General features: G+C 42.0%; 1 protein-coding gene and 1 long non-coding RNA gene across 15 annotated transcripts in view; one reads left to right on the plus strand and one right to left on the minus strand.

The window, feature by feature from the left end:
• Nucleotides 1–388: 388 nt before the first annotated feature.
• Nucleotides 389–21645, plus strand: LOC144285712 (uncharacterized). Of its 2 annotated transcripts, XR_013353947.1 has the most exons (3): nt 482–639; nt 20952–21177; nt 21315–21645. It is a non-coding gene; the product is annotated as an uncharacterized LOC144285712 (long non-coding RNA). The 2 variants fall into 2 exon arrangements; XR_013353946.1 differs by having other exon boundaries at nt 389–639; nt 20952–21645.
• SETX (senataxin) overlaps nt 1764–23870 on the minus strand; it is an 80222-nt gene continuing 58115 nt past the window's right edge. For 7 of the 13 annotated variants that reach the window (XM_077851177.1, XM_077851173.1, XM_077851175.1 and 4 more), the window contains 9 exons: nt 22587–22658; nt 20400–20549; nt 19252–19359; nt 15965–16152; nt 14851–14943; nt 13176–13340; nt 9016–9114; nt 7858–7945; nt 1764–4058 (listed from right to left, as the gene is read on the minus strand). In XM_077851177.1, the coding sequence (XP_077707303.1) occupies nt 3312–4058; nt 7858–7945; nt 9016–9114; nt 13176–13340; nt 14851–14943; nt 15965–16152; nt 19252–19359; nt 20400–20549; nt 22587–22658 (1710 nt within the window). In that variant the 3' untranslated portion in view covers nt 1764–3311. Of the gene's footprint in view, nt 4059–7857; nt 7946–9015; nt 9115–13175; nt 13341–14850; nt 14944–15964; nt 16153–19251; nt 19360–20399; nt 20550–22586; nt 22659–23870 lie in introns of those variants that run through there. The other 6 variants (XM_077851179.1, XM_077851180.1, XR_013353937.1 and 3 more) reach the window with 6 other exon arrangements.

A 23870-nucleotide genomic window follows, 5' to 3' on the forward strand; every position in this document is an offset into this window, starting at 1 on the left:
TCTGCACAACATGTAAATTCTATGTTAGCTGAAGCAAAATTTTGGTTTCCTCCCTGAATTATTTATTCCTCAAACAATGAATGGCGAAACCTGGGAGGTGGTGGGGACTGCGTGGGTGAGCTGAGCAGGAGGGACTTTAAAAATCACCACTACAGATGCTGCAGTAATGAATTCTGCAGACAAAATGGCCATCAGGACCCTGGTTTCTCACCAGGTCATTTGGCTAATTTAGGATGCCCCCCTTTCCCCCATCCGTCTTTTGGCCCTCTCCGGGACCTGTGTGCGCGACTCTGGAATGAGCAGGTGCCATCCCACAGGAGCGCGGTAGTCCCATGCCACGCTCTGGAGCTACTGCTCATAAGCAGTGTGGCCCACTTGTGGCCATCACCCTCCCCAGCCTCTGCCTAAAGGTGAGCAGGCTTCTGGGTCAGGGCCAAGTCTCCACACAGGACTGGCCACCACAGCTGTTGTGACACACCTTGTGACATCATGGAGCAGGTTTCACAGGAGGCCAGGAGGGGGCACTGGAGAAGAGACTTGAATAAAGCCAATCCGGGCCTCCAGCTTTTTGTAGAGGACACACCAACAGCAGGCTGAGTGCACCAGGAGCACACTGCCCCTGAACCCCACCTAACTCAGGTCAGTTTTCCAGTGTCCACTTTTAATTTCACCAGTTTCTCTTAAGTGGAGGTTTTTAAAGAGGTTTTAAAGAGGGCTACTGTTTACCAAATCCCAGCCGTGAACCAAAAACGTAGAGTCAAAGCTGCAGCAAAGAATTATCTACACAACTACTTTTAGAAAATAGTACATTTTTGTTATAAAATCCATTTACAGGAGGTTATTCACATGTACTTATCAAATTTGCTCCTGGAAATATATGAAAACAGAACCATGCATATAAATCCAAGGAAAATTATACACAGAGAAGCAAAACAAGTTTTTAAGCAGAATATATTCAGGTCGAAAAGAACAGAAACTGAAGACAGGACACTTCCTTGTAACGCCGTGGCTAGGACGAAGCAAACAGCTGTACTCTTCACTCTGTGAGAAGATTAACTACCAATCAACAACACAGCTATGACAGCCACATCAAGAAAGGCCATGTTGCATGTAGGAAATGTTTTATGCCAACAGTTTTTTTTTTTTTTTTACCAACTGGAATAACAAACGGTTTCAAATGCAGTGTCAGATAGGATGTGTTTGCAGGGAAGAGGCTGCCAGGACACCGGCTGCAGATGCTCCCCTGCTCAGGCAAGGAGAGTGTGGAGCCAGCCCATGGACACGGTGTGGTGAGAAGAGGGATCATGCTCAACAGGAAGGGGGAAGGAATGTGGCCCAGGTGTGGCAGCAAAGTCTTCAGGCTGGGAACCTTTCTTTCTTACTTCCCGGGCTGCACCAGCAGAGGGGGAACCTTCCTGACCCCAACTGTGGCTGTCACGCCTCCTTTCTCAGCCTAAAGAGTTGTAGACCTTTTAAATTGCTACCAAGAATCTGCTCAATCAAGCACTTTGCCAAGAGAGTAATAGGAGGTCAACTCAACGTTACAGTGACATTTCTTGCCAAAGGCACAAGCAGGAAGCTTACAGAGCCCTGGACCTGGACAGGGTGCGGCTCGTCCTGCACTTTCTTACACTGTGTAGCCAAGGACCAGCACTCTACAAACAGGGAGCAGGTACTCCCTGAGGGCCAAGAGCTTCCGCTCCACGTCAACAGACGTCTGGACCCCAGTGGGGGTAAGATGTGGGTAATGAAGAAGCAGAATGTTTGAACTTTTGGCAAACATTGTTTTAATGCTTTTAACAATCGGCTTGAGTAGAATTTCTGACACAAAGCCCTCTTTGCTTAAAGAACAGGTGGCAAAAGTTTGAATGGTGTGCACTAACCTTCAGGGGTCTGTTTCCCTCCTCAAATTAGCTAATGGGCTGCATGGCATTCCCCACCAACCACTAGTTCTGACAAGTGGCAAATATCGCTACCATATATTCTTATGTCTGTTTGGAAAACTGGACTTTGCAATGAGAGAGCCTCCCCTTGTGCAGGTACTCCAACATCAACTCACCATGGCACCCTGTTCCAGAGCACAACCCTCTCTAACCAGGTGACCCTACAACAGTGGTGTCTTTTCATCAGTTAACAGTCTCCAAAGATCACAGGAAACCTGTCAACTCTCTTCTTCTGGAGTCCCAACTTCAAGTATCTGCCCTTCCCTTCACCTTTCTCTTTTAAAAAGGTGTTTCTCCCCTGCCTCCAGTATTCTATCTGGCCTACCCTCCTGGATCCCAAGCTGCCGGGTCGGTGAGTGGAGTCCCCTGGGGAGAGGTCTAACATGAAGCTCCCCAGGCTCCCCCACAGAATGGACTGGATTCTCCAGGCAGCAGCAAGCTTGTGCACACAAGCATTGGGTTCTTCCAGGGCTGACCCAGCACCCGGTAACCACGGGACCCATAACCCACCAGTTACAGGACACTCACTATATGCTGGGGGCATCTGAGTGATGTGTCAAGAATTATTCTTTCATTTTGTATTTGTCTATTCCAAGAAGAGTAAGAATTTTAGCTAGAAATTCTAAGAATTTCTGAATTCTAAAATTCTAAGAATTTTAGCTAGAAAACTATGTGCTTCTGAAATAGGTGGATGGACTTATCAGAGAAATGAAACATCTTGTGCCAAGGAAACTCAGCTGCAAATTTCCAACAACAGCAGAACTTTACCTAACATGACTCTGCTTCCCAAAGTTTCCCCCAGGAGACTCCACTTGTTTTCTTAAAAAGAACCAGAGCCACCTGACCCACCAGCATTAACTCCGCTGCTTCCAGATGACCTGGGCTTCTGAAGAGGTCTGTCCTGCCCTGACAGTGTCTGAAAGGGCCTGCCCTGCCCTCCTCTTTTTTTTTTTTTAAATATACAGTTTGTTCTGTTGAAAATGATTTAACATTTTAAGCAGGGGAAAGAAAAGTGGTCTACTAGGTTAAATTTTAAAACAATTTTGTTATTTGCTATACAAATATACATTTCAACTTTTACAACATCCACTCCAGTCTGAGCCCTTATCTTAGAAGGACAAGAGACCAACATCTCAAGTCTCCCACTTTATGGACATTACAACACACAGAGGCCCTCGAAAGCTTTTACAACTGACAGAAACTATGGAAGATGACCAAGAGGCACAGGTGTTAGGATACATTTTCCATTTTTCCAACAGCACACCAACTCCTTTAAGGAAAACAAAATAATCTTATGTGAACAGTCCCGTTCACTGGTCACCTAAGTCTGCATGCTGCTGTGGCTGCAGCCCGTGTCACCAGGCTGTACTATAAAAGCTTTCTTTTCTTAGAGCCACTGTCATCCTTCTCGAGCCCTCTCCTGTCCCAGTCCAGGTTCCTCCTCGAGTGCTTGCTGTTGGGGCTCCAGCTCTCCTGGTCCCCTTCACTGAAGGCCCTGCTCTCTCTTCTGTGGCTCAGCCCTGCTTCCCAGTCACCTTTCCTCTTACTTGTGGGAACATCTGTGCCCGCCGCTGGAGGCTCGCCCTGCACGTGAGGTCTGTGGTTGTTTGGCGTGGCTCCTTGGGTGGTGGCCTGGGGCACACCCCCTGGGTCCTGGTGACTCATGGGGAAGCCTGGCTCTCCTGAGGGAGGTGTTGCTCCAAGATGCTGGGGGCTCAGGGGCTGCGGCTCCCGCAGGCACGTCCCTCTGGCCTCGGGGTCCATGCCCAACCTCCGAAGCAGTCGTGGGTCCCGCAGTCGGTCCTGAATGGGAGGCCTTTCGGGGTCCTTTGTAGTGACAGTCCCAGCAGATTCCTTGGAGTCAGATGCCGTGTGATACAGGGAAGACGTGAAAGAGGTCTTGGCAAACTCACTGTCTAGCTTGCCGCTGAGCAAGCCATCCTGGGGTCTGGATGCCTCCGGGGCTATGGCAGGAGGGTGAGTCAGACTTCTCTGCAGCACAGGCTTCAGCTTCAGAATCTTCGCCGCATCGTGCCTATAGTTCTTGTCACAGGTCTTGATGATGGCGCCCCGCTTCTGTGCATCCTGAATCAGGTGATTCCAGTGCTGATTTTCCTTGAAATAGAAAAAAGAGAAATAATTACACACCAAAGACACTCACATGCTTGGGAAGCATGAAGTTTGTTTTCATTCCTGAGTAACAAGAAATATACTTCATGAATAGATTCTCAAGAATCCATTAAAGGAAAAATAAGTCCAAGTACAGAGCGATGAAGCCACGTTAGCAGGAAAGAGCACCAGTCATCACCTTTAAGAAAAAACTTGCACCATTTTACTTTATGACTCATGCCATGTGGTAACCAACCAGCAGTTCTGCAGACTGTAGGGGCTGCCAGCAGACACAAGCAGCTATTTAAATTTCAACTACTGGGACGCCTGGATAACTCAGTGGTTGAGTGTCTACCTTCGGCTCAGGTTGTGATCCCGGGGTCCTGGGATCAAGGCCCACCATCTGGTTCCACATGGTGAGCCTGCTTCTCCCTCTGCTTGTATCTCTGCCTCTCTCTGTGTCTCTCATGAATAAATGAAATCTTTTAAAAAATATTTTTTAATCAAGTATATTTGCTGCATGTCCTTGGTCAACTCGTCCTCTCTGAGCCGGTTTCCTAATCTGTAAAATGGGCATGTCTTATTTAACTGATGCTAAAATACACGTTGTTTTCACATTTTATCATTTCTTAGTTTGGGTTACCTCCTGGCCAGGTGGTAGTTTCCAAGGACCTAATCCTGAAGAATTCATGGCTAGCCAACCACAAGTCCCTGACTTTTAATCAATAAACCATTTAAAGAAAGAATGAGGGCAGTCCGGGTGGCTCAGCGGTTTAGCACCACCTTCAGCCCAGGGCGTGATCCTGGAGTCCCAGGATCGAGTCTCACATCGGGCTCCCTGTGTGGAACCTGCTTCTCCCTCTGCCTGTGTCTCTGCCTCTCTCTCTCCTCTCTGTGTATTCTCATGAATAAATAAATCAGAAAGAAAAGAAAAGAAAAGAAAAGAAAAGAAAAGAAAAGAAAAGAAAAGAAAAGAAAAGAAAAGAGAAAAGAAAAAAGAAAAGAAGTCCCAGCTCTTGCATGAAAACTTATCCACTGATACCTTCTGATAAGAAAGTACAAGTGCGGGCAGCCCCGGTGGCGCAGCGGTTTAGCGCCGCCTGCAGCCCGGGGTGTGATCCTGGAGACCCGGGATCGAGTCCCACGTCAGGCTTTCTGCATGGAGCCTGCTTCTCCCTTTGCCTGTGTCTCTGCTTCTCTCTCGCTCTCTCTGAATAAATAAATCTTTTTAAAAAAAAAGAAGAAAAAGAAAGTACGAGTGCTAACACTTGGGAGAATGGAGACCAGGAGTTGGAAGAGAATCCTAAAGACCATGGCAAGGCACCCTTAGGAAGTGCGGAGTCCCCAACCCTCTTGACCACACAGAGGGGACAGTCTGTGCAGGAACAAGCCCACACGTGATTGTGACCTGGGAACTGATCCTGTAGTGCAAGACTCGGGAAGTGACATCCTTTCAGAAAGCCTATTTTTTTGTATTTTCTCTTTTATGAATGAACAAGGATGAGAGGATAAAAGTCTGTCTTGTTGAAACAAATCTAAAAGAATTCTTTTAATACAAAAACTCTAAGTGAAGATAAAGTGTCACAGTTTAATAGTAGTCCATGAAAATCATGATTCTTATCATAATGGCTTCTAGAATCTGACGAGCTGAGATTCTGTGAGGGCTAAAGGAAGTCTTGTACACACTCACGTGTATGGGACCAGCGTGCACTGGGCAGGCCCCAGGGCTCAAAGCCCTTCCTCACTTTGGAGCACTAGTCTAGAGATCCTCACCCTGAGTCTGAAACACAGATAGGACATAAAGCAGAGGGCCCTATTTTTTGCCAAGTTGACAACACCTCAACTTGGTATTTAATCTGATCCTAGGATCACAAAAACAGTTTTGAGAAGGGGCAACTCCTCTTGATTTCTCAAAGCAAACCAAGTGCTTTCCCTGTTGATTCTACTTCCATAAGGGAAACCATACTACTTTTAAAAATAAATAAATAAATAAATAAATAAAATAAATAAATAAATAATAAATAAATAAATAAGAAAGCTCCAAGGACCACAGAAGTCAGTTGGAAAGACCAGGTAGTAAATTGAAAGTTTTCCTTTTCTACTTCTTCTGTGTCCTTCTTCACCAGTGGCTCCTGTGAAGACACCCCAGCTCCCTGCATGCTCTTGGGACTCTCCCGCCCGACTCCATCCTTCATGGTCCCAGCTCGTCCACCCCAATGCTGACCACTCCAGGCACATGCAGAAGAGCCGAAGAGAGGGGGCAGTCAAGAGAGGGGTGCTTATGAAGGCTCCTTCAATCAGGGTGTCACTAGGAGACATGCAGCTCTAACATTTTACCTTTCAGGTTAAAACATTACCAAAACTCAACTGTGTAAAAATAATAATTCTTATAGATTAACCAGTTGATAAGAAATCATTTTTTAACACTTAGATCCTTATGATCCCAGGAAAAACAATTCTATAAAAAGTCTATTCTTTTGAGGTAAGTATAGGTTCATAGGAAGCTGTAGAAAAAGCAGAGAAGTTCTGTGTACTGTTCACAAAGCTTCCCCAAAATACTTATAAAATAAAAATATATATTTTTTTAACTTTCAATTTGTATATAAATTTTTGTGGTAGAGAAAGGTAATATATATAGTGAGATTTCAGGAAGGCTTTTAAATATGTATCTTCCTGAATTTTATCCCAAGCAAGTACAAATGGAAATTCAATTTCAAAGAACAAAATGACTCATATTGCTATCTGTCCCACTGGATTTAAGATTGAGGTAAATGATTTATCTGTAATAATTTTAGTTTTATTTTACATCAACATTTATAATACATTCAAAACAAAATCTTTAGCAATACTTCAACTTACAATAATAAATTTTCAGTATCAACTTAAAAATAGGCGGTATGGGGGCAGCCCCGGTGGCTCAGTGGTTTAGCGCCTGCCTTTGGCCCAGGGTGCAATCCTGGAGACCCGGGATCGAATCCCAGGTCGGGCTCCCGGTGCATGGAACCTGCTTCTCCCTCTGCCTGTGTCTCTGCCTCTCTCTCTCTCTCACTGTGTGCCTATCATAAAAAAAAAAAAAAAAAAAAAAAAGAACTAAATGAGAAAGACTGTATTTGAATGCCCTCTGGTGGTACTAACCAGGAAATAAGGGGAAAAGTGAAAAAAATCTCATGTGCTAGCTTCCTGTCCTAAGATAAACCAATGGTTTTGCGAAATACAGAAATTAGAAGAATTCAGGGTCCTGACCCCTAATGAGGCAAGCAGCAAACATCTGCTTTAAGAGCTGTGATGCCAGTGAATGAGGCCACACTCTCTCTTACTGGTGGAAACTTGCCATCTATGCTAGAGGAGCTCTGACACGGCTTCCCTCCTGCCAACTGACACAGAGCAAACAGTACTGCTTTAAGTGCCCAAACAGAAAAGAAGATCCAAGCTTCCTCTTGCAAACTCCCTCTACTGGCATTAAGCTGGGCCACATAGCTGAGTGCTAAGAGCCAACAATTGGTCTAGTACTTTACATGCATGGTTTATTTATCTCAATAATTCTATGATGGAGACATAAAAAAAAAAAAGTCATCTTGAGAACCTGTTGTGGATACTTGGCCTTGGATGGGAAAAGGGTTACAGGTTTACACGTGTAAAAGCTCCCAGGCAGGCACTGCTGAGAGACAGGACAACCAAGGGGAACAAAGTTCATGATTTTGTAATCCTGTAATCAATTCCATTTTGATGGAAAATAAAAACATAAACCCAGCATCAGTAACAATGGGCAAACTTTGGAGTACTCTGATCCCGAGAATGCACCTACCATCAGGGTCCTTAAATGTCCGAGGATGAAGAGACTGTACTTGGCTCGTGTGATGGTGACATTCAGTCTCTGCAAACTTGCCAGAAATCTAAGCAAAAAAAAAAAAAAAAAAAAAAAAAAAGTTCCTTCTTTCTGCAGAATGACTTAATATATTAAGTGCAGGTGAGACCCAGACACTACTTCAGACAGATTTCCTTGGCTCCTTCTCCTTCTTTAACGGTACATCATTGTCTCCCTCTTTCCAACAGAGTTCCCAGCACAAAAAAGCAATTCCCATTAAAAACAGCAAACAAAAGGCCTGGAGCTTTCCTTCAAAGTGATGCACCTGTCCGTCAATTTCCTATTCTGACTTGGATGAGATGCTGGGAATTTTAACACTGTCATTCTTAAGCTTTACAAACATCCTAAAAATATGTTCCTAGATCAGTTACTCTTAATTGAAATATATTTGAGGATCAGAAAAAGGTTGTGGGGCCGGAGCAGAAACAGAAAAATGCACCAACAGATCTGAGGAGAGCTCAGAAATAACAGAACTGCTGTATGGAAAAAGTAACTTTTCCAATCCACAGGACGCTCCAGAGATCCCACGCCTCCATTGGTCTATGCAGACTTGCTCCAAACAGGGCAGAGGTAACTCACAGAACTATTTTCTTTAAGAGCAAGTAAACATACTTAAAACCTGTAAATTTTACCTGCTGCTCAGCAGCAGTAAAAGACAGCTCACGCAAGAGTCTCAGGGTTCCGAGACTCAGGGGGTATTTCTGCCATTCATTATAGTGTTCTTGGCATCATTAGTGAGTAAACTGACAGTAGTTATTAAGGTTTACAAACTTAGCCAAAGCACAAAAACACAGAGAAGATGAAAAGCCACTCTGTGACAGATCATGGAGAGAACAGGCCCCCTGCAAACTGCCCCTGAGCCAGGGGTCAGGTCACTCAGAAGTAAAAGAACGGACTGTCCCTGGATGCAGGTTACATACCAGGTCCCAGAGAAACAGATCTGACAGGGCATCAACTTCACAAATGAAAAAGGAGACTCTCATGGTGTTATCCAAGTTTTTATAAAGGAAAATATAACAAATCGTGGTATTCTCCAACAGTGATCAAAAACAGATCTGACTCGAGATTACAGACAAGTAAAAAGCCAATGACACTCACCCAATTGAGCCCTGCATGGCATTTGCTCTGACACATGTAACAATAACACAATCCTTCTGCCGGCCCTGGAACCCATCCACGGTATCTACTTCTGCTGGCCTATTTACAAAAGACAAATATGCTTATTGGAATAAGTTAATTATTAAATATGCAGATTTATATAGTAGCACTTTTCAGTTTTTCATGGTATCTTTTATCAACATACAATTCATGTAACAAAATTCACCACTTTCAAGTACAGCATTCCATGGTTTTTAGTATATTCACTATGTTGTATAACCATCACCACTATGTACTTCAACATTTCCTTCACTTGTGCCTATTAGCAGTTAATCTCGATTCTTCCCTCTCTCCAGGCCAGGCAACCACGCATCAATCTACTTTCTGTCTGGAAATTTCATATAAATGGAATCATAACATGTAGGCCTTTCCTGCTTGGCTTCTTTCACCTAGAACATATTCACGGTCCATCCCTGCCATAGCGTGTAACAGCACTGCATCCCCTCTAGCACTGAATATTTGTAGATTCCCCATGACTTATTTATCCATTTACAACTGACGGACATCTGGGTTGTTTCCCCCTTTTGTCCATTATGGACAATGTTGCCATGAATGTTTACTACATGCTTTCGTGCTAACATTTTTTTCAGTTCTTTCAGGTATGAATCTAGGAGCGAAACTGCTGGGTTGTATGGGAATTCTATGCTTCACTTTTTTTTTTGAGAGAGAGAGAGAAAAAGAGAGAGTGCCCGCGTGAGCTCCTGCACATGAATGGTAGGAGAGGCAGAGGGAGAGACTCTCATAAAGGCTCCATGTCCAGCATGGAACCCAACTTGAGGCTCGATCCCACAACCCTGAGATCACCACCCAAGCTGAAATCAAGAGGACAAGTAACCGACAGAGCCACTCAGCCCCTATGTTTCACTTTTTGAGGAACTGCCAAACTGTTCTCCACAGTGATCTGCCATTTTACATTCTCACCAGGAGTCTGTTAGGGTTCCAACTTCCCAACATCCTTGCCCAAACTTGTTATTGTTAATGTTTTCTAGTCATTTAGGTGGGTGAAATGGGACCCTACTGTGGTTTTCATTTGCCTCTCCCTAATGACAAATGATGTGGAATGTCTTTTCATGTACTTGACCGTTTTGTTTACAACCTTTTAAGAAATGATACTCAAATCATTTGCCTATTAAAATTATTCAACTTTTTATTATTGAGTTGAGTTCTTTATATGATCCAGAGGACTCATCAGATACATGATTTGCAGGTACAGATTTTCCCGGACTTGGGATGGGGTTATATTCCAATAACCCATCAGAAGTGAAAAATATCCTAAGTCAAAAATGTAATTTACTACACTTAACCCACTGATAAACACTGTAGTTTAGCTTGGCCTACTTCCCAACAGGCTCTGAACACTTCTATCAGCCTACAGTTGGGCAGAATAATCTAATACAAAACCCCTTATAATAAAGCGATGGCCACTTCATAGAATTTATTTACTACACTGGAAGAGGTACAGAATGGTTGTCATCCTGGTCGTTTACCCTGGTGACTGAGGGGCTGACTGGGAACTGCAGCTGCTGATGGACCAGCATCGCAAGAGAGGCTCGTGCTGTATCACCAGCGCGGGAAAAGAGCCAGATTCAAAATTTGAAGTATAGCTTCTCCTGAAGGTGTACTATTTTCACACCATCGTAAAGATGAAAAATTCTAAGTCAAACCATGATAAGTTAGGAACTAGACATATAGTTTCCCATTCTGGAGGCTGTCTTCACCCTTTTTTGATGGTGTACTTGGACATACACAAATTTCTAATTTTTAGGAAGCCTAATTTACCTATTTTTTCCTTGGTAACCTGTGCTTGGGTGTTACGCTGAAAAATTATGGTCTAATGAGGTCACACAGATGTATACCTTTGTTTCGAGCTTTGTAATTTTAACTCTTAAATTCAGTGTTCTGATATACTTTTGAGTTCATTATACTCTATATGGTGTGAAACAAGAATCAAAATTTATTCTCACAGTGCCTGGGTGGCTCAGTCAGTTAAGTGTCCGACTCTTGATTTAGGCTCAGGTCATGATGTCCCAGTGGTGAGGTAGAGCCCCATGCTCAGCACTGGGCACAGAGCCTGCTCAAGATTCTCCCTCTCCCTTGGCCCGCCCCTCTCATACCCCCACTAGCGTACTATCAAAAAAAAAAAAAATTCTCTTGCATGTGGAGATCTAGTTGGCCCAGCACCATTTATATAAAGACTATTATTTACTGATTGAATGGCCTTGGCACCCTTGTTGAAAATCAACTGGCTAAGTGAATAGGTTTATTTCTGAAATCCCAATTCTATTCTACTGGTCTACAGGTCTATCCTTAGGACAGTATCAGTTCTGATAACCAGCTTTGCGGTAAGTTTGGAAATAGGAAAGGGCGAACCCTCTAACAATATTTTTTCAAGATATTTGGGGTATCTTGCATTTCCATGTGAATTTTAAGTTAAGACTGTCCATTTCTATAAAAGAGGCAGCTGGACTGTGACAGTCACTGAATCTGTAGATCACTCTGGGGGAGTACTGCCCCCTCAACAGCATGAAGTCTTCTGATCCACAGACATAAGACTGTCTTTCCATTTACCTTGGTATTCTTTAACTTCCTTCAACAATGTTTCGTACTTTTTAATGTTTAAGTTTTATACTTCTTCACGTTTTTTCCTATTTTGTTCTTTTTGATTCCATTATATACAGAATTAAGATTTCCTTTTCAGATTGCTCGTCGTTACTGTACAAATGCAACTAATTTTTGTATACTCATCTTGCATCCTACAAGTTGGCTGAACTCATTAGAATAGTTTATGTGGATTCTTTAGGGTTTTCTATCTCTAAGGTCCTGCTAACTATGAAAAAAGATGGTTTTATTTCTTTTATAATATGGAGTTTTACTTCTTTATAATATGGATGCCTTTAATTTCTTTTTCTTGCTCAATTATTCTGCTTAGAACCTCTGATACAGTGCTGCACAGAAGTGGTGGGAGCAGGTGTCCTTCCTGATCCTGGGAGGGGGGCAGCACTCTGTCTCACCATCAAGTATGATGTTAGCTGTGGGTTTTTCATAGATCCCTTTTATTAGGTTGAGGAAGTTCCTTTCTATTCCTAGTCTGTTGAGTGTTTTTATCAAGAAAGGGTGTCGGATTTAGTCCAATGCTCTTTTTATATCTACTCAGACGATCATGTGGGTTTTCTCCCTTTATTCTATTAATATGGTGCGTCACATTGATTTCTGTATGCTGAACCAACCTTGTATTCCAGATAATTCCACTAAGGTCTTGGTATATAATCCTTTTAATATGCTGCTGAATTCAGTTCCCATTATTCTGTTGAGGATTTTTACATCCATAATCATAATATGGGCCTGTAGTTTTTCTCTTCTTGTGATGTGTTTCTGTGGCTCTGGTACAGTAATATTGGCCCATGAAAGGAGTTAGAAAGTCTTCCCTCCTCTTCTATTTTTTTGGAAGAGTCTGAGAAGGATTAGTGTTAATTCTTATCTTAATGTTTGGTAGAATTCACCAGTGAAGGCTAGTCCTGGGTTTTCCTTTGCTGGGAAGTGTTTGATTACTAACTCCCATCTCTGTATTTTTTTACAGGCCTTGTTCAAATTTTCTATTTTTTCTAGAGCCAATTTTGGTAGCTTTGTATGTTCCTATGTTAAGAAATTTTTGAGTTAATGGATTTCCAATAATTAATCTTTAATTTATTGTTGACGAGTAAAAAAACATCATCTTCACCCTATACATAAAGGCACGGAAAGGATTAAAACACTTTATTCTAAGTGAAAGTGTTACTTCGCAAATCTTACTAGATGAGAATTCAGATTAACCAGCCCTGGCACTGAAGGAAAAGGCCTGGAGGGTTTCTCAGTTGGCTCCATGACCAATGGCGGTGGTGAGGACACTGCGACCAGCAGGAGGTACTCTGTCCAAGGCTGGTCTGTGGGGCTGGGAGTGTGAGCGTTCCCTACCCAGCATGACCAGAGCCTTGAGTCTCCTCCTGCTATACTACCACCGACTAAGACCATTTCCTAGAGTTAGATTTCCTTTTATCCCCTCTTTCTTCTTTTTTAATTCAACAGAAATACTGGAAATATCTGTAAAAATATAGATGCCTCACCCTTTTCTATCAAACTCTTTGTCCAAATCCTTCTGAATCATCGTCTTCTGAGCCTTGTAATGGGTTATTATGCCAATGTTCCGGAAAGTAACATCCCTTCTTTTGTCTTTAATAAGTTTAATTATTTCCATTACCAGTTTTATTTCTTGAACATTTACATATGAGCTAAATAAGATGAAAAAACAAACAAACAAACACATCAAAACTAGTAGCAGCCCAACTGCTAGCTTCTGTGCTACTTTGTTTCCGTTACAGCAAGAGCAGGCAGGGAGGTTTCACCTTTATTCAGTCATCTGTGCTCAAAGAAGCTGGTACAATGACCATTAATGTCCTAAACTTGAAGACCTATAACCACTCAGTGAAACAGGGAGTTGTAAGAAACAAAAGGCTCTGAAATCAACTGAAGTTTACTCACTGATCCCTGTTGTAACAGGGTTATTAGCAACAGAAAGAACAGAAGGTATTTATGATAACAAAGATATGAATAATAAAGAGCTAACACTAAGAACTATCTTCCACACACTGAGAAAAGTGCTTTAGCTGTATGATCGTCCTTCATCCCCAGCACCAGCTGTGCTGTGCGGCCAAAGGAGTGCTGTCCACACAGATTGTGCCGCAGCCCCTAGAGGTGAACAGCGTGGAATCTCACAGCGGGGTTGCATCCTTACTGGCCTCCCCACTGGCCACCTCCTGCACTCCCAGCTCATCTCCCAAACTACATGCACCCCCTCCCTTCCCTGCTGCTTTAAGAGCAACATGCACCACACCTGAGGCAACTTTAACAGCCTCAAATACAATCTTAACTTGCGACTCACTCCACAAAAAAGCCCCCTAGCCAACTATCTCTTCCATCCCTGAAGTCTAATTTACCTTCTTTAGTCACCTCTCATGTCAATGCTCCTCTGTGACCCCCACGATGCTCTATGGCAACTGCTTCATTCTGTATCCCTAATGTCCTCTCCCCCCACCTGGGTAGCTCACCTAATACCTAATTCTTACTGAGGATGCCACCTGTCCTACAGCACTCTCAGCAAAGAGGTGACATCTGTATTTCCCTGTGCTAATGTGAGGACCTATGTTAACAAATGCTGCCTCCAAACTGTTACTCCTTTGTTTTCTCCCGAGAAGCCCTGACTCCTCTGCAGTTTCTCCTATTAGCAGTCACAACTCCTTTCTGTCCTTCACAGACCACCTGCATGTGTTACCTTAATCACAATCCCACACATCAGGTACTGCCCCCTCTGTCTCCCACCTTAATTCAAATGGATCTATACTGAGACTCACACCGCTTACCCCAGCTGGAATAAGTAATTTTCTTGGTGATAGCTTGATGATTACCCAGGTATGTCTGTCTCGCCTCTTAGATCACAAAAGCCATGCACTGGGGCCATGTCTGTCTTACTCACAGCTGTGATCTTAGCATGTACTTACTCAAGTGCTTACCATGCTAGGGATTACGATTCTCGTTATACAGTTAAGAAGAACTAAAAGGCCGAATTGTACAGAGAAAGAGATTAATAATTTGCAATAAAAAAAAAGGAAAAGCTAGTAGCCTAGGTACAGAAGAATGTGCACTAGCATTGGGCAGAGAGATGTAGAAAAAATGTTTTCCGTGTAAATATGAACAAAAATAACTGTGGGACTATCACCAGGGATTAGAGAGAGGAGAACATACTCATTATCCCGTCTTTCTGAACCGTCTCCGACATCAAACACCAGGTAAGGTTGAAATGGCCAGTCTGATGAACACCGATTGGTTTCAGTCTGTCTACAAAAAAGCAGCCACCATTCAGAAGATAAGTTATAAGAAAATGTTTTCTTTTTCTTACTAATTTTTTGTTAGGGAGGGAGTTGGGAATAAGAAATACTTTATTTGACCAAAATGTGTTTTAGCGAAAGGTAAAAAACAAATTTTATTTCTGTTCTAGGTGAGGGAGAGTGATCTCCCTGTAATTAAAGATAACTGCAATTAAAATGTCACTCCCGATATAGTTAAGTGAGAAAAAAGCAAGACAGTCCCCAACTTAGGGGACTTAACAATTTTTCAACTTTACTATGGTACAAAGGCAATATACATTTTGGTGGAAACTGTACTTGGAATTTTGAATTTGGATCTTGCCCAGGACTAGCAACACGCAGTACCATCCTCTCACGAGATGCTGGGCAGCAGAGAGCTACTACTCCCAGTCAGCCCCACAGTCACAATGGCAACCAACCTCTACGCTGACAACTGTTCTGTCACCAACAGTACAGTACTCAATAAATTATACAAGATACCCAACACTTTATTACAAAATAGGCTTTGTATTAAATGATTTTTGCCTAACTGTAGGCTAATATAAGTGTTCTGAGCACATCTGAGTAGACGAGACTATGTTTGGTAGCTTAGGTGTATTAAATGCAATTCTGACTTATGATACGTTTAGTGGGACATAACTCCACCGTTAAGTCAAAAAAGATCTGTACTATGCAGAGTATGGTGTGATGCTTTTTTTCAAAAATTTAGAAAGTGAAAAAGTAAAAAAAGATATGCATAGTACAAGGACTGGAAATAGATATACCAAGATGTTACCAGTGATTATTTCTGGGTAGCATAAATAAGGGCAATGTTCTCTTCTTTTTTATCTACATTTGCTAAAATCAACATGGCTTTTGTAATTAGGAAAAATTATTAAACCTTTGATTTATGCTTTTTATGACAAAACATAAGAACACAGTAAAATAACTATTCTTCCCAAGCACCTAAGCCTACAAATCAAATAAGCTAATGAGCAATGAATGGAACTCACCTATTTGTTTTCAAGCTTCTGTTATAAACATAATTAGAGGGGAAGAGACATATGTCTGGATGCATCCTGTACTGAACAGTCAACTGTAAAACAGGCAGCCTGCCGATCATATTGTGCTCCACATTGTCTTCTAGCAGCTTGTAGAAGCGTGCCATCATTGATTGGTCATAGCCATATTCCTGTGCTTTCTGCAAAGGGACAGAATAACAATTTCCAAGCATCTGTCTATACTTTTCCCACTATTATAAAAACAGTGACTGAGCTCTAATATGTAAACAGCGAGGTTTAAGGTTTAAGTGAAAACAGCAACATAAGATGACCAACAACCACAGATTCAGATCAAGATGTTTCTGACTTCAGGCCTTGAAAAGCCATGTAGCATGACTATACAAGTTTATTTACAAAACCCACATTCTGATCATGTGATCTGGGGGGCTTGGCTGGCTCAGTTGGTAGAGCATGCAACCCTTGATCTCAGGGTTGTGAGTTCAAGCCTCATGTTGAGCATGGCACCTACTTCCTTTAAAGAAGGAAGGAAAAAAAGGAAAAGAAAAAGGAAAAGATGTGACCTTGTAATGGCCATAAGCAAAGCTATTTTAATACTAACAGAGGTCACCTAAAAGAACCAATGATAAAAGAAACAACTGCAATACAGATTTTAACAATTATTTCTAAGGTATTCTCTCACAAATGGAAATATTGGCTGTCATTGTACACAAGACTTTTTATTTTTATTTTTTAAGGTTTTGTTTATTTATTCATGAGAGATGCAGAGAGAGAGAGAGAGAGAGAGAGAGAGAGAGGCAGAGACACAGGCAGAGGGAGAAACAGACTCCATGCAGGAAGCCTGACGCAGGACTTGATCCTGGGTCTCCTGGATCACGCCCTGGGCTGAAGGCGGTGCTAAACAGCTGAGCCACCCAGACTGCCCACACACAAGCCTTTTTAAAAGACCAATCTCCTCATTCATCCATCCATCCAATATACATTGAGCACCTAAAATTTGGGGTGCTGAGACTGCTAAGGTGAATGAGATCAAGTGCCACAGAATTTCCAGTGGGCGGGACAGACAACTGACAGTAATTACTAAGTTGATTTCATAAACCCATTAATGAGTTGATCTGAAAAATCAGTGACCTAAAAGACAAATGAGGAGACAGTTTTAAGCTGTACCCAGGGATATATTTTTCAATGTCAACATCATACAAATATTCAAAAAGTATTACGGTCTTAAATAATCTAGAAGCAAATGTGCACTGAAAAATGCCCTAAGACAATGGATATGCGCTCTTCACACGTGATGCTGCAAGACACGTGTGAAGTTTGAAAAACCTATTTCACAAATAATGAGTGAGCGGGGGAAAAAGGCATTACTTCCTAAATCATAGGTTGTTTCTATATGTGATTTTAAAGAGGTTTGTGTAAGTAAAAAAAAGTATTATTAGTAGACGTTCAACAATTTTATCTACATCCTCAGAAGTTGATCTGTTCATAAGTTAGCTAAAACCTATTTTGAATCTTCTCTCTTGAGGAAAAGAAAAGGGTATAGTTCCACTTGTAGAAAAAAACTGAGTTTATCCTACAGAATAACACAGATTCCTATGTTTCTGTCAAGGAAGGATATTCCTGATCTATTTACCGACTGGAAAAAAGACAACTTGGTACAGAATGCTTCTGCTCCCTTTAAAGCAAACCTTACATATATATACAACCACACACAAGTCTTACAACAACCACACACAAGTCTTACAGCCACCTGATATACCATAACTTAGTGACTTATTTACTTCTGTTACCCCATAGATGCAAACTCCATAAGGGCAAGGATTTTTCCTGTTTTCCTCACCTTCTTAACATCAGCACCTAAAACAGTACTTGAATTAGGCTTGGCACTCAATGAATACTGAGAGAAATAAATAAATAAACAAAGACATGCCCAGCAAAATCTGTTAAAATACTCACTGAACTGTTCACAGTAATTCTCCTTAGAAACAGGTAGACAGAAAAGCATGTTGAGAAAATTAACTCTGTAACTGTTTTCTAAATTTTTCTCATAAGCCTATATTGCTTCTGTAGTAAAAATAAAAAGCCCAAACAGATTTTTCTCATTTTTGCTGCTTTTATCAATCACCAAAGAAGGCAGTAAAGTTGGGGTCCATCAACAATCCCTTTTCAGTACATGCTGAGGTCCTGGGAGAAATCAGTAAATTTGTGAAATGCTGTGTTATTTACTTTTTATTAAAATAAAAAATGCAATACAGAGTTGGTTCTTCATTATTTTCCATGAACAAAATCACCTGCAGCTTTTCCCTACTGACACAGCTCTCCACTCAGAGACAAGTGTGCTTCTAGGACAACGCCCCAGCACAATCACACACGTGTGCTCAGATGTGAGGGACCACACAATCATTTTCAGTAACTGAAGTCAAAACACAGTAATGACAACAATACCCACTTGCTTTCATTCCCAAACTGAACAGAAATGCTGTTAAATGATCTGTCCTCTGGTTGTTAATGCATCCATTATTCTGTATGTATTAGTGAAATATACAACTATTATTAAATTCGGAGCCATGGTCTACACCTATTCAGATTACCCAAAACAACTACTAAGTCCCATTCTGGTATGCATTTCAATGAGCCTCTAAGAGCCTGTGAGATAACAGAGAGGAGCAGGCCACAGCAGAGATGCTGGCTGGTCCTTCCCACATGCGGGGCTCATTGCTCCTTTTCTTTTCCTGAAGCTGCACTTCCAGAGGATGGGAGAGGCAAGGCGTTTTTTTTTTTTTCTTCTTCTACGACAAGACACAGAACTCTAAAACTGGAAATGTACTCTAAAAGTACATTTAAAGTACTCTTTAAAATGTTTTCCTCAAATTTGCATACATTTAAATATAAATCAGGAGGTTAGGAAACGTAAATTTTTTATTACTGTTTTGGTGTTTGTGTTACTAAAATGGACTGGATACAGCCCTTAAAATTTAAATCACATGCTGCCTTTCCCAAAGAAAAAGCCCAACACACACACACGGAACATGGTCGTTCTCATCTTCTGGTCCCTGACGCTCACACTGCTCAGGTCACACATGCACATAAGCACAATCAGGAACAAAGGGACATTTTCACAGACCTTTACTATTAAAATTCAAACAGTGGTTCTCTTTTCTTAGCCATTCCCTACCTTTCCCTCCAAGTAAGAGGTGATGATCCAAGAAAAGCCTCCTCCAAACACAAGAACAAAAAAGGCTCTTCTACTTTAAAGTGGTATGAATGTGAAACTAACTTACCATAGAAATGACGGTGGGAGGGAGCTGTTTAGGATCTCCTACGAGGATGAGCTTGTTACAACGATGGATGAGCGGAGTCAGAGTCTCAACCTCACAAGACTGACCGGCCTTAGGAAAAAAGTATAGAATGAGAAAGTATTCTTAATCATCTTTGCTGTTTCTTTATCCATGTACACTTTATCTAATTTACAAAAGTTGGAACATTCAGACAAGTATCACATTTTCTCCTCCTGCCTTGAGTATCAAAAATAAGGATTTCTGAGTGTATTTGTCATGATGAGCACCAAGTGATTAAAATAACTTAAAAATGAGAAATGAGAAAAATGATAAAAAAAAATAAGGACTTTTTTTTAGTTAGAAAATAAAATAGCAACAACAGAAACACTCTAAACAATCAGAAAGAACCACCGCACTTGTGCCATTAAGTCAGCACCACTTGGGTGCCATGACCACTTGGGAACCAGCCATGAGCAGGAAGGAGTGTAATGCCCCAAGCTCTGTTCTTTGTTCCTGCTGGGCACATGCCCAAGTGAACTGCGGGGCTGTGTGTCCCTCTCTATCTGCCACCCCCTTTCTTCCTCGTTCCCTGTAGGCCTCATCATCTGCAAGACTCAAGCTTTCCTTCTATGACATTTTCTTCAATTATTTTATCACTTCCAAGCTTTCTGTTCTTTGGTTTTGGTGAAACTGGATCTTGGATTGATCCTCTGTATCTCATTTTCCGTGTCTTTTCTCTTCTGGCTCTACATTCTGGCAAACGGCTAGTGCCCAACAAATGTCTGCTCAGTGAATGAACTACGAATAAAGGATGTTAACTAAAAATATTGTGGCTTGGGGCTGTCCAAAGTTATATTAAAACTGCTTCAAAAGGGAACCAGAGCTATTCCAAGCAGAAGCGAGATACTTCTTGGGAAGGATCTGCTGGGAATAATCAGGCATCCTTAAGACTATAATCCCAATTCTGGAAAAGCCATTTTAACTGTGGGGGGCCATCAGCAGCATGTTTCAACCTCAGAGACTACACATACATGACAGCAGGTAAAAGCTAGTTGCAAAGGCCTCTGCTCTCCCTATCTTGGGAGGAGCATGGTTCCCCCAGACTCGCTCTCACAGTACCATCCAAGTCATACGGCCAACTACCTACTGACCTCATCGACAATGACACAACTGAAGGGGACACCCCCTTGCCCACGAAAAGCAGACTCAAGCAGTAAACCACCACTCGTGCTCAATGTGCAGCAGATAACATGGGACTCTAAGATGATGATGCTCTGTGTTTTTTGTGGGCGTCCTTGAACCTAAGACAACAAAGAAAGGTTAATCGATATTTAGCTACATAGAAATTCAATTATGATAGGCCTATTTTTACTATAAAATGTCCACCATTTATTATGCAAAGATATTTAGGCAAGTGCTGAGGGGAAACCTCAAGTCTAGAGAATGGCAGAAACCCCTCGAGAGAATGCTGCTCTGCTCTACAGTCTAAGCTCAGAACAGGATTTTAGCACACTAGGAAAAATAAATTCAGGCTTGATTTGGTCAAAGCAAATTACAATTCTTACAGCAGATGTATGTAGGCAGGTATCAGAATGCGTAGAGATAGTTGTGAAGCAATTATCTGAGTTAAACTAGGGTCAAAACTCAGCTTGAACATATATTTTTCTGTTTTTAAGTATATAATATTCTTTCTTTTACAATAGCTTGTACCAACAACAATGCTGTGAAAATGAGGAGCACTCTGCCTGCACAATAGGAAGACTACCTCGGTCTATCCCTGCCACACAGATACCATCATTGGCACCAGACAGTGCAAGTCCCTCTAACGTCCAAGCTAATAAACCAGTGTTATTATCAGAGATTCTATGAGCCTGCTGGTTCATCCCCATGCATTTGTTCAACCACAGACTTGGACCCCCAAGCTTACGTGTGGAAGCTTCAGGGAGACGGTGGCAACTGGCGCTCCCACGAGCACCGTGAGAGCATGGTCATATATATACCTTTCCTCTCAGCCATCAACTGAGGGAAACTGACAAGTACAATTAATTCTTTTTTTTCTTTTTAAGATTTTATTTTTTCATGAGAGACACAGAGACACAGGCAGAGAGAGAAGCAGGTTCCATTCAGGGAGCCCGATGTGGGACTCAATCCCCGAACTCCAGGATCAGCCCTGAGCCGAAGGCAGACGCTCAACCGCTGAGCCACCCAGGCGTCCCAACTACAATTAATTCAATGGCCTACAGAACAAGGTGATGAGCAGCAAACTTGCCACAATATATGCAAATACAGACTTCATCCTTAAATTTGAGAAGATTAATCTCGGGCTCAGATTAATTTTAATAAAAACCTTTCCACATAATTTTTTATTTAAATGAATAAACAACTAATGGAAATATGGATTAAGTTCAACTATATTTATTCAGCTCTATTGGGAAGGCTAACAAATACATTCAAGAGAAAAATCTCAGCTTAAAAATACTAATACTGTTACCAGCTGCTATATATAACCTGTTCTCCCTGACCCCCACTGGTTTATTAGGGCTGCAATCTGGTGATGAGGATATACATCTGACTCTTCCCAGCTTTGATTACTCTAAATCTTGTTCTTTTTTTTTTTTTTTTTTTTTAAGAATTTTAAGTTCTATGCCCAACGTGGGGCTCAAACTCATAACCCCAAGATCGAGTCACATGCTCCACCGACTGAGCCAGCCAGGTGCCCCTTGGTACTTTTATATCCAAAGAATACTAGGGAAGATGTGACACATGCTACAGATTCTTACGATCAAAAACAAATGTAAGTTTATGCTTTCAGCTAAGAATTGTAAAACACTTAGTTTGTACTTTCTTATGCAAAATCCCTAGCCACTGTCACTCTACTTGAATCCAGACATGTGATCTTTCTTTCCTTCTTTTTTTGTGTGTGTGTCCCTGGGTGGGCACAAATTTTATTTTCTTTTTGATAGGGAAACACCTTCAAATCTACTTTCACTAACTATTCATCTGATGATAATTATCATAATGCACTTTTTAGTGGTGGGGCCATGAGGAGCACATAACAAGGGAGTTTAATACTTACCCAGACCTAGAAAAGAACAAGGTATTTTAAAATCACCTCTTTCTCAGAAATCTCAGGTGATGGTAAGAATTATTAGGCTGAAGCAAAAAAAGCAAATGTACATGTACATAACTGTACCATTTTCTCTACTTTAACATTTAAAAAAGTTTTTCATAATAAACATTTTAAATGCAATTGAGAAAAGCCCATCAGTTGTGTGAAATAATTCATAATAAAGAGAAAGAGAGAAAAGCCTGGAAAATGCTACAGGTGAACCACTTACCTCCTTAATTTTGGAAGCTAGTTCCTGCCTCTCTTTTGAAACTTTCGCAATTTTTTCATCTAATTCTTGCCTCTGGAAAAGGTTAGAGTGGAATCATTAAAGTTAAGCCGATCATTTTAAAAAGCTTTCCAGTTGACTGCCTTGCATTCAAGTGACACTACAATCTGCCCAACAGACATGCTATTCACTCAGTTCCTTCTCTCTTCACCAACAGAGCCCTGACACCCATGCTGTGCTGCTCCCACACTACCCTGTGGTACTGAAACCTCACATCCATCTTGTCTGGCCAAGCAGCCTACAGAGACCTTCCTTGGACACCAGCCCTCACAGAAACACAGGCCCCAGGCAGGAAAGCAGCCACAGTCCCAGCAAATGGAAGATCCAACAGGACTCCCCAGTTGCCCTCATGACCAGCAGTCTTCCCTGCCTCTGGCACCTGTGTGCCTTATGCATCCCCATGTAGCTTATCAAAACCCCACTCTTGTGGTCTGAGTTGACCAATCCAGCCCTAGCCCAGAACCCCCAAAGCACCCCACCCACAGATCCCTAACAAAGATGTGTGCCCCAGATCCTGCCTCTCTGCACTCTGCCTTGACCTCCTTGTGTGGCCCCTTGAGGCAGGACGAGTACTTCCTCCAGAACCTATGAGTAATAAACTTTTAATTCCCATTTCTCTGTGGGGTGCCAGACCACAGAGAAATTAAGCATTAATTTGATAAACCCTTAACCCCGTACAAGATTCCATTCTGTCCAGTGTCCCCCATGTGTGCTATTCTAAGCAGTCCAACCCCTGGGACTCATTTCTCTATGAATTTTTGGGTGCTTCAAATAGGTTATTAATCACATCCCAGTCACTCCTCTAGCCACAGTGATGGGCATATAACACAGGCCTGGTAAACTATGGTTCACATTTCCTTAAACAGGGATTAGACCTGTACACCCAGGGACTAGTCAAACTCCTTCCATGGAACTGATGAATGGGTAGTGTGGAAAGCAACCCCTTCCATCCCTATGGGTTTTCTTTTCTTTCTTTAAGATTTATTTGAGAGAAAGACTGCCTGCCTGCACAGTCAGGGGGGTGGGGAGAAGAGGAAGAGAAGCAGACTCCCTGCTGAGCATGGAGCCCAACTCGGAGCTCAATCCCACAACCGTGAGATCATGACTTGAGCCAAAATCAAAAGTTGGATGCTCAATCCCACAACCGTGAGATCATGACTTGAGCCAGAATCAAAAGGTGGATGCTTAACCAACTGAGCCACCCAGGCACCCTTCCCAAGGGTTTTC

This window comes from Canis aureus, chromosome 16 (assembly GCF_053574225.1).
Source record: "Canis aureus isolate CA01 chromosome 16, VMU_Caureus_v.1.0, whole genome shotgun sequence".
Lineage (NCBI taxonomy): Eukaryota > Metazoa > Chordata > Mammalia > Carnivora > Canidae > Canis > Canis aureus.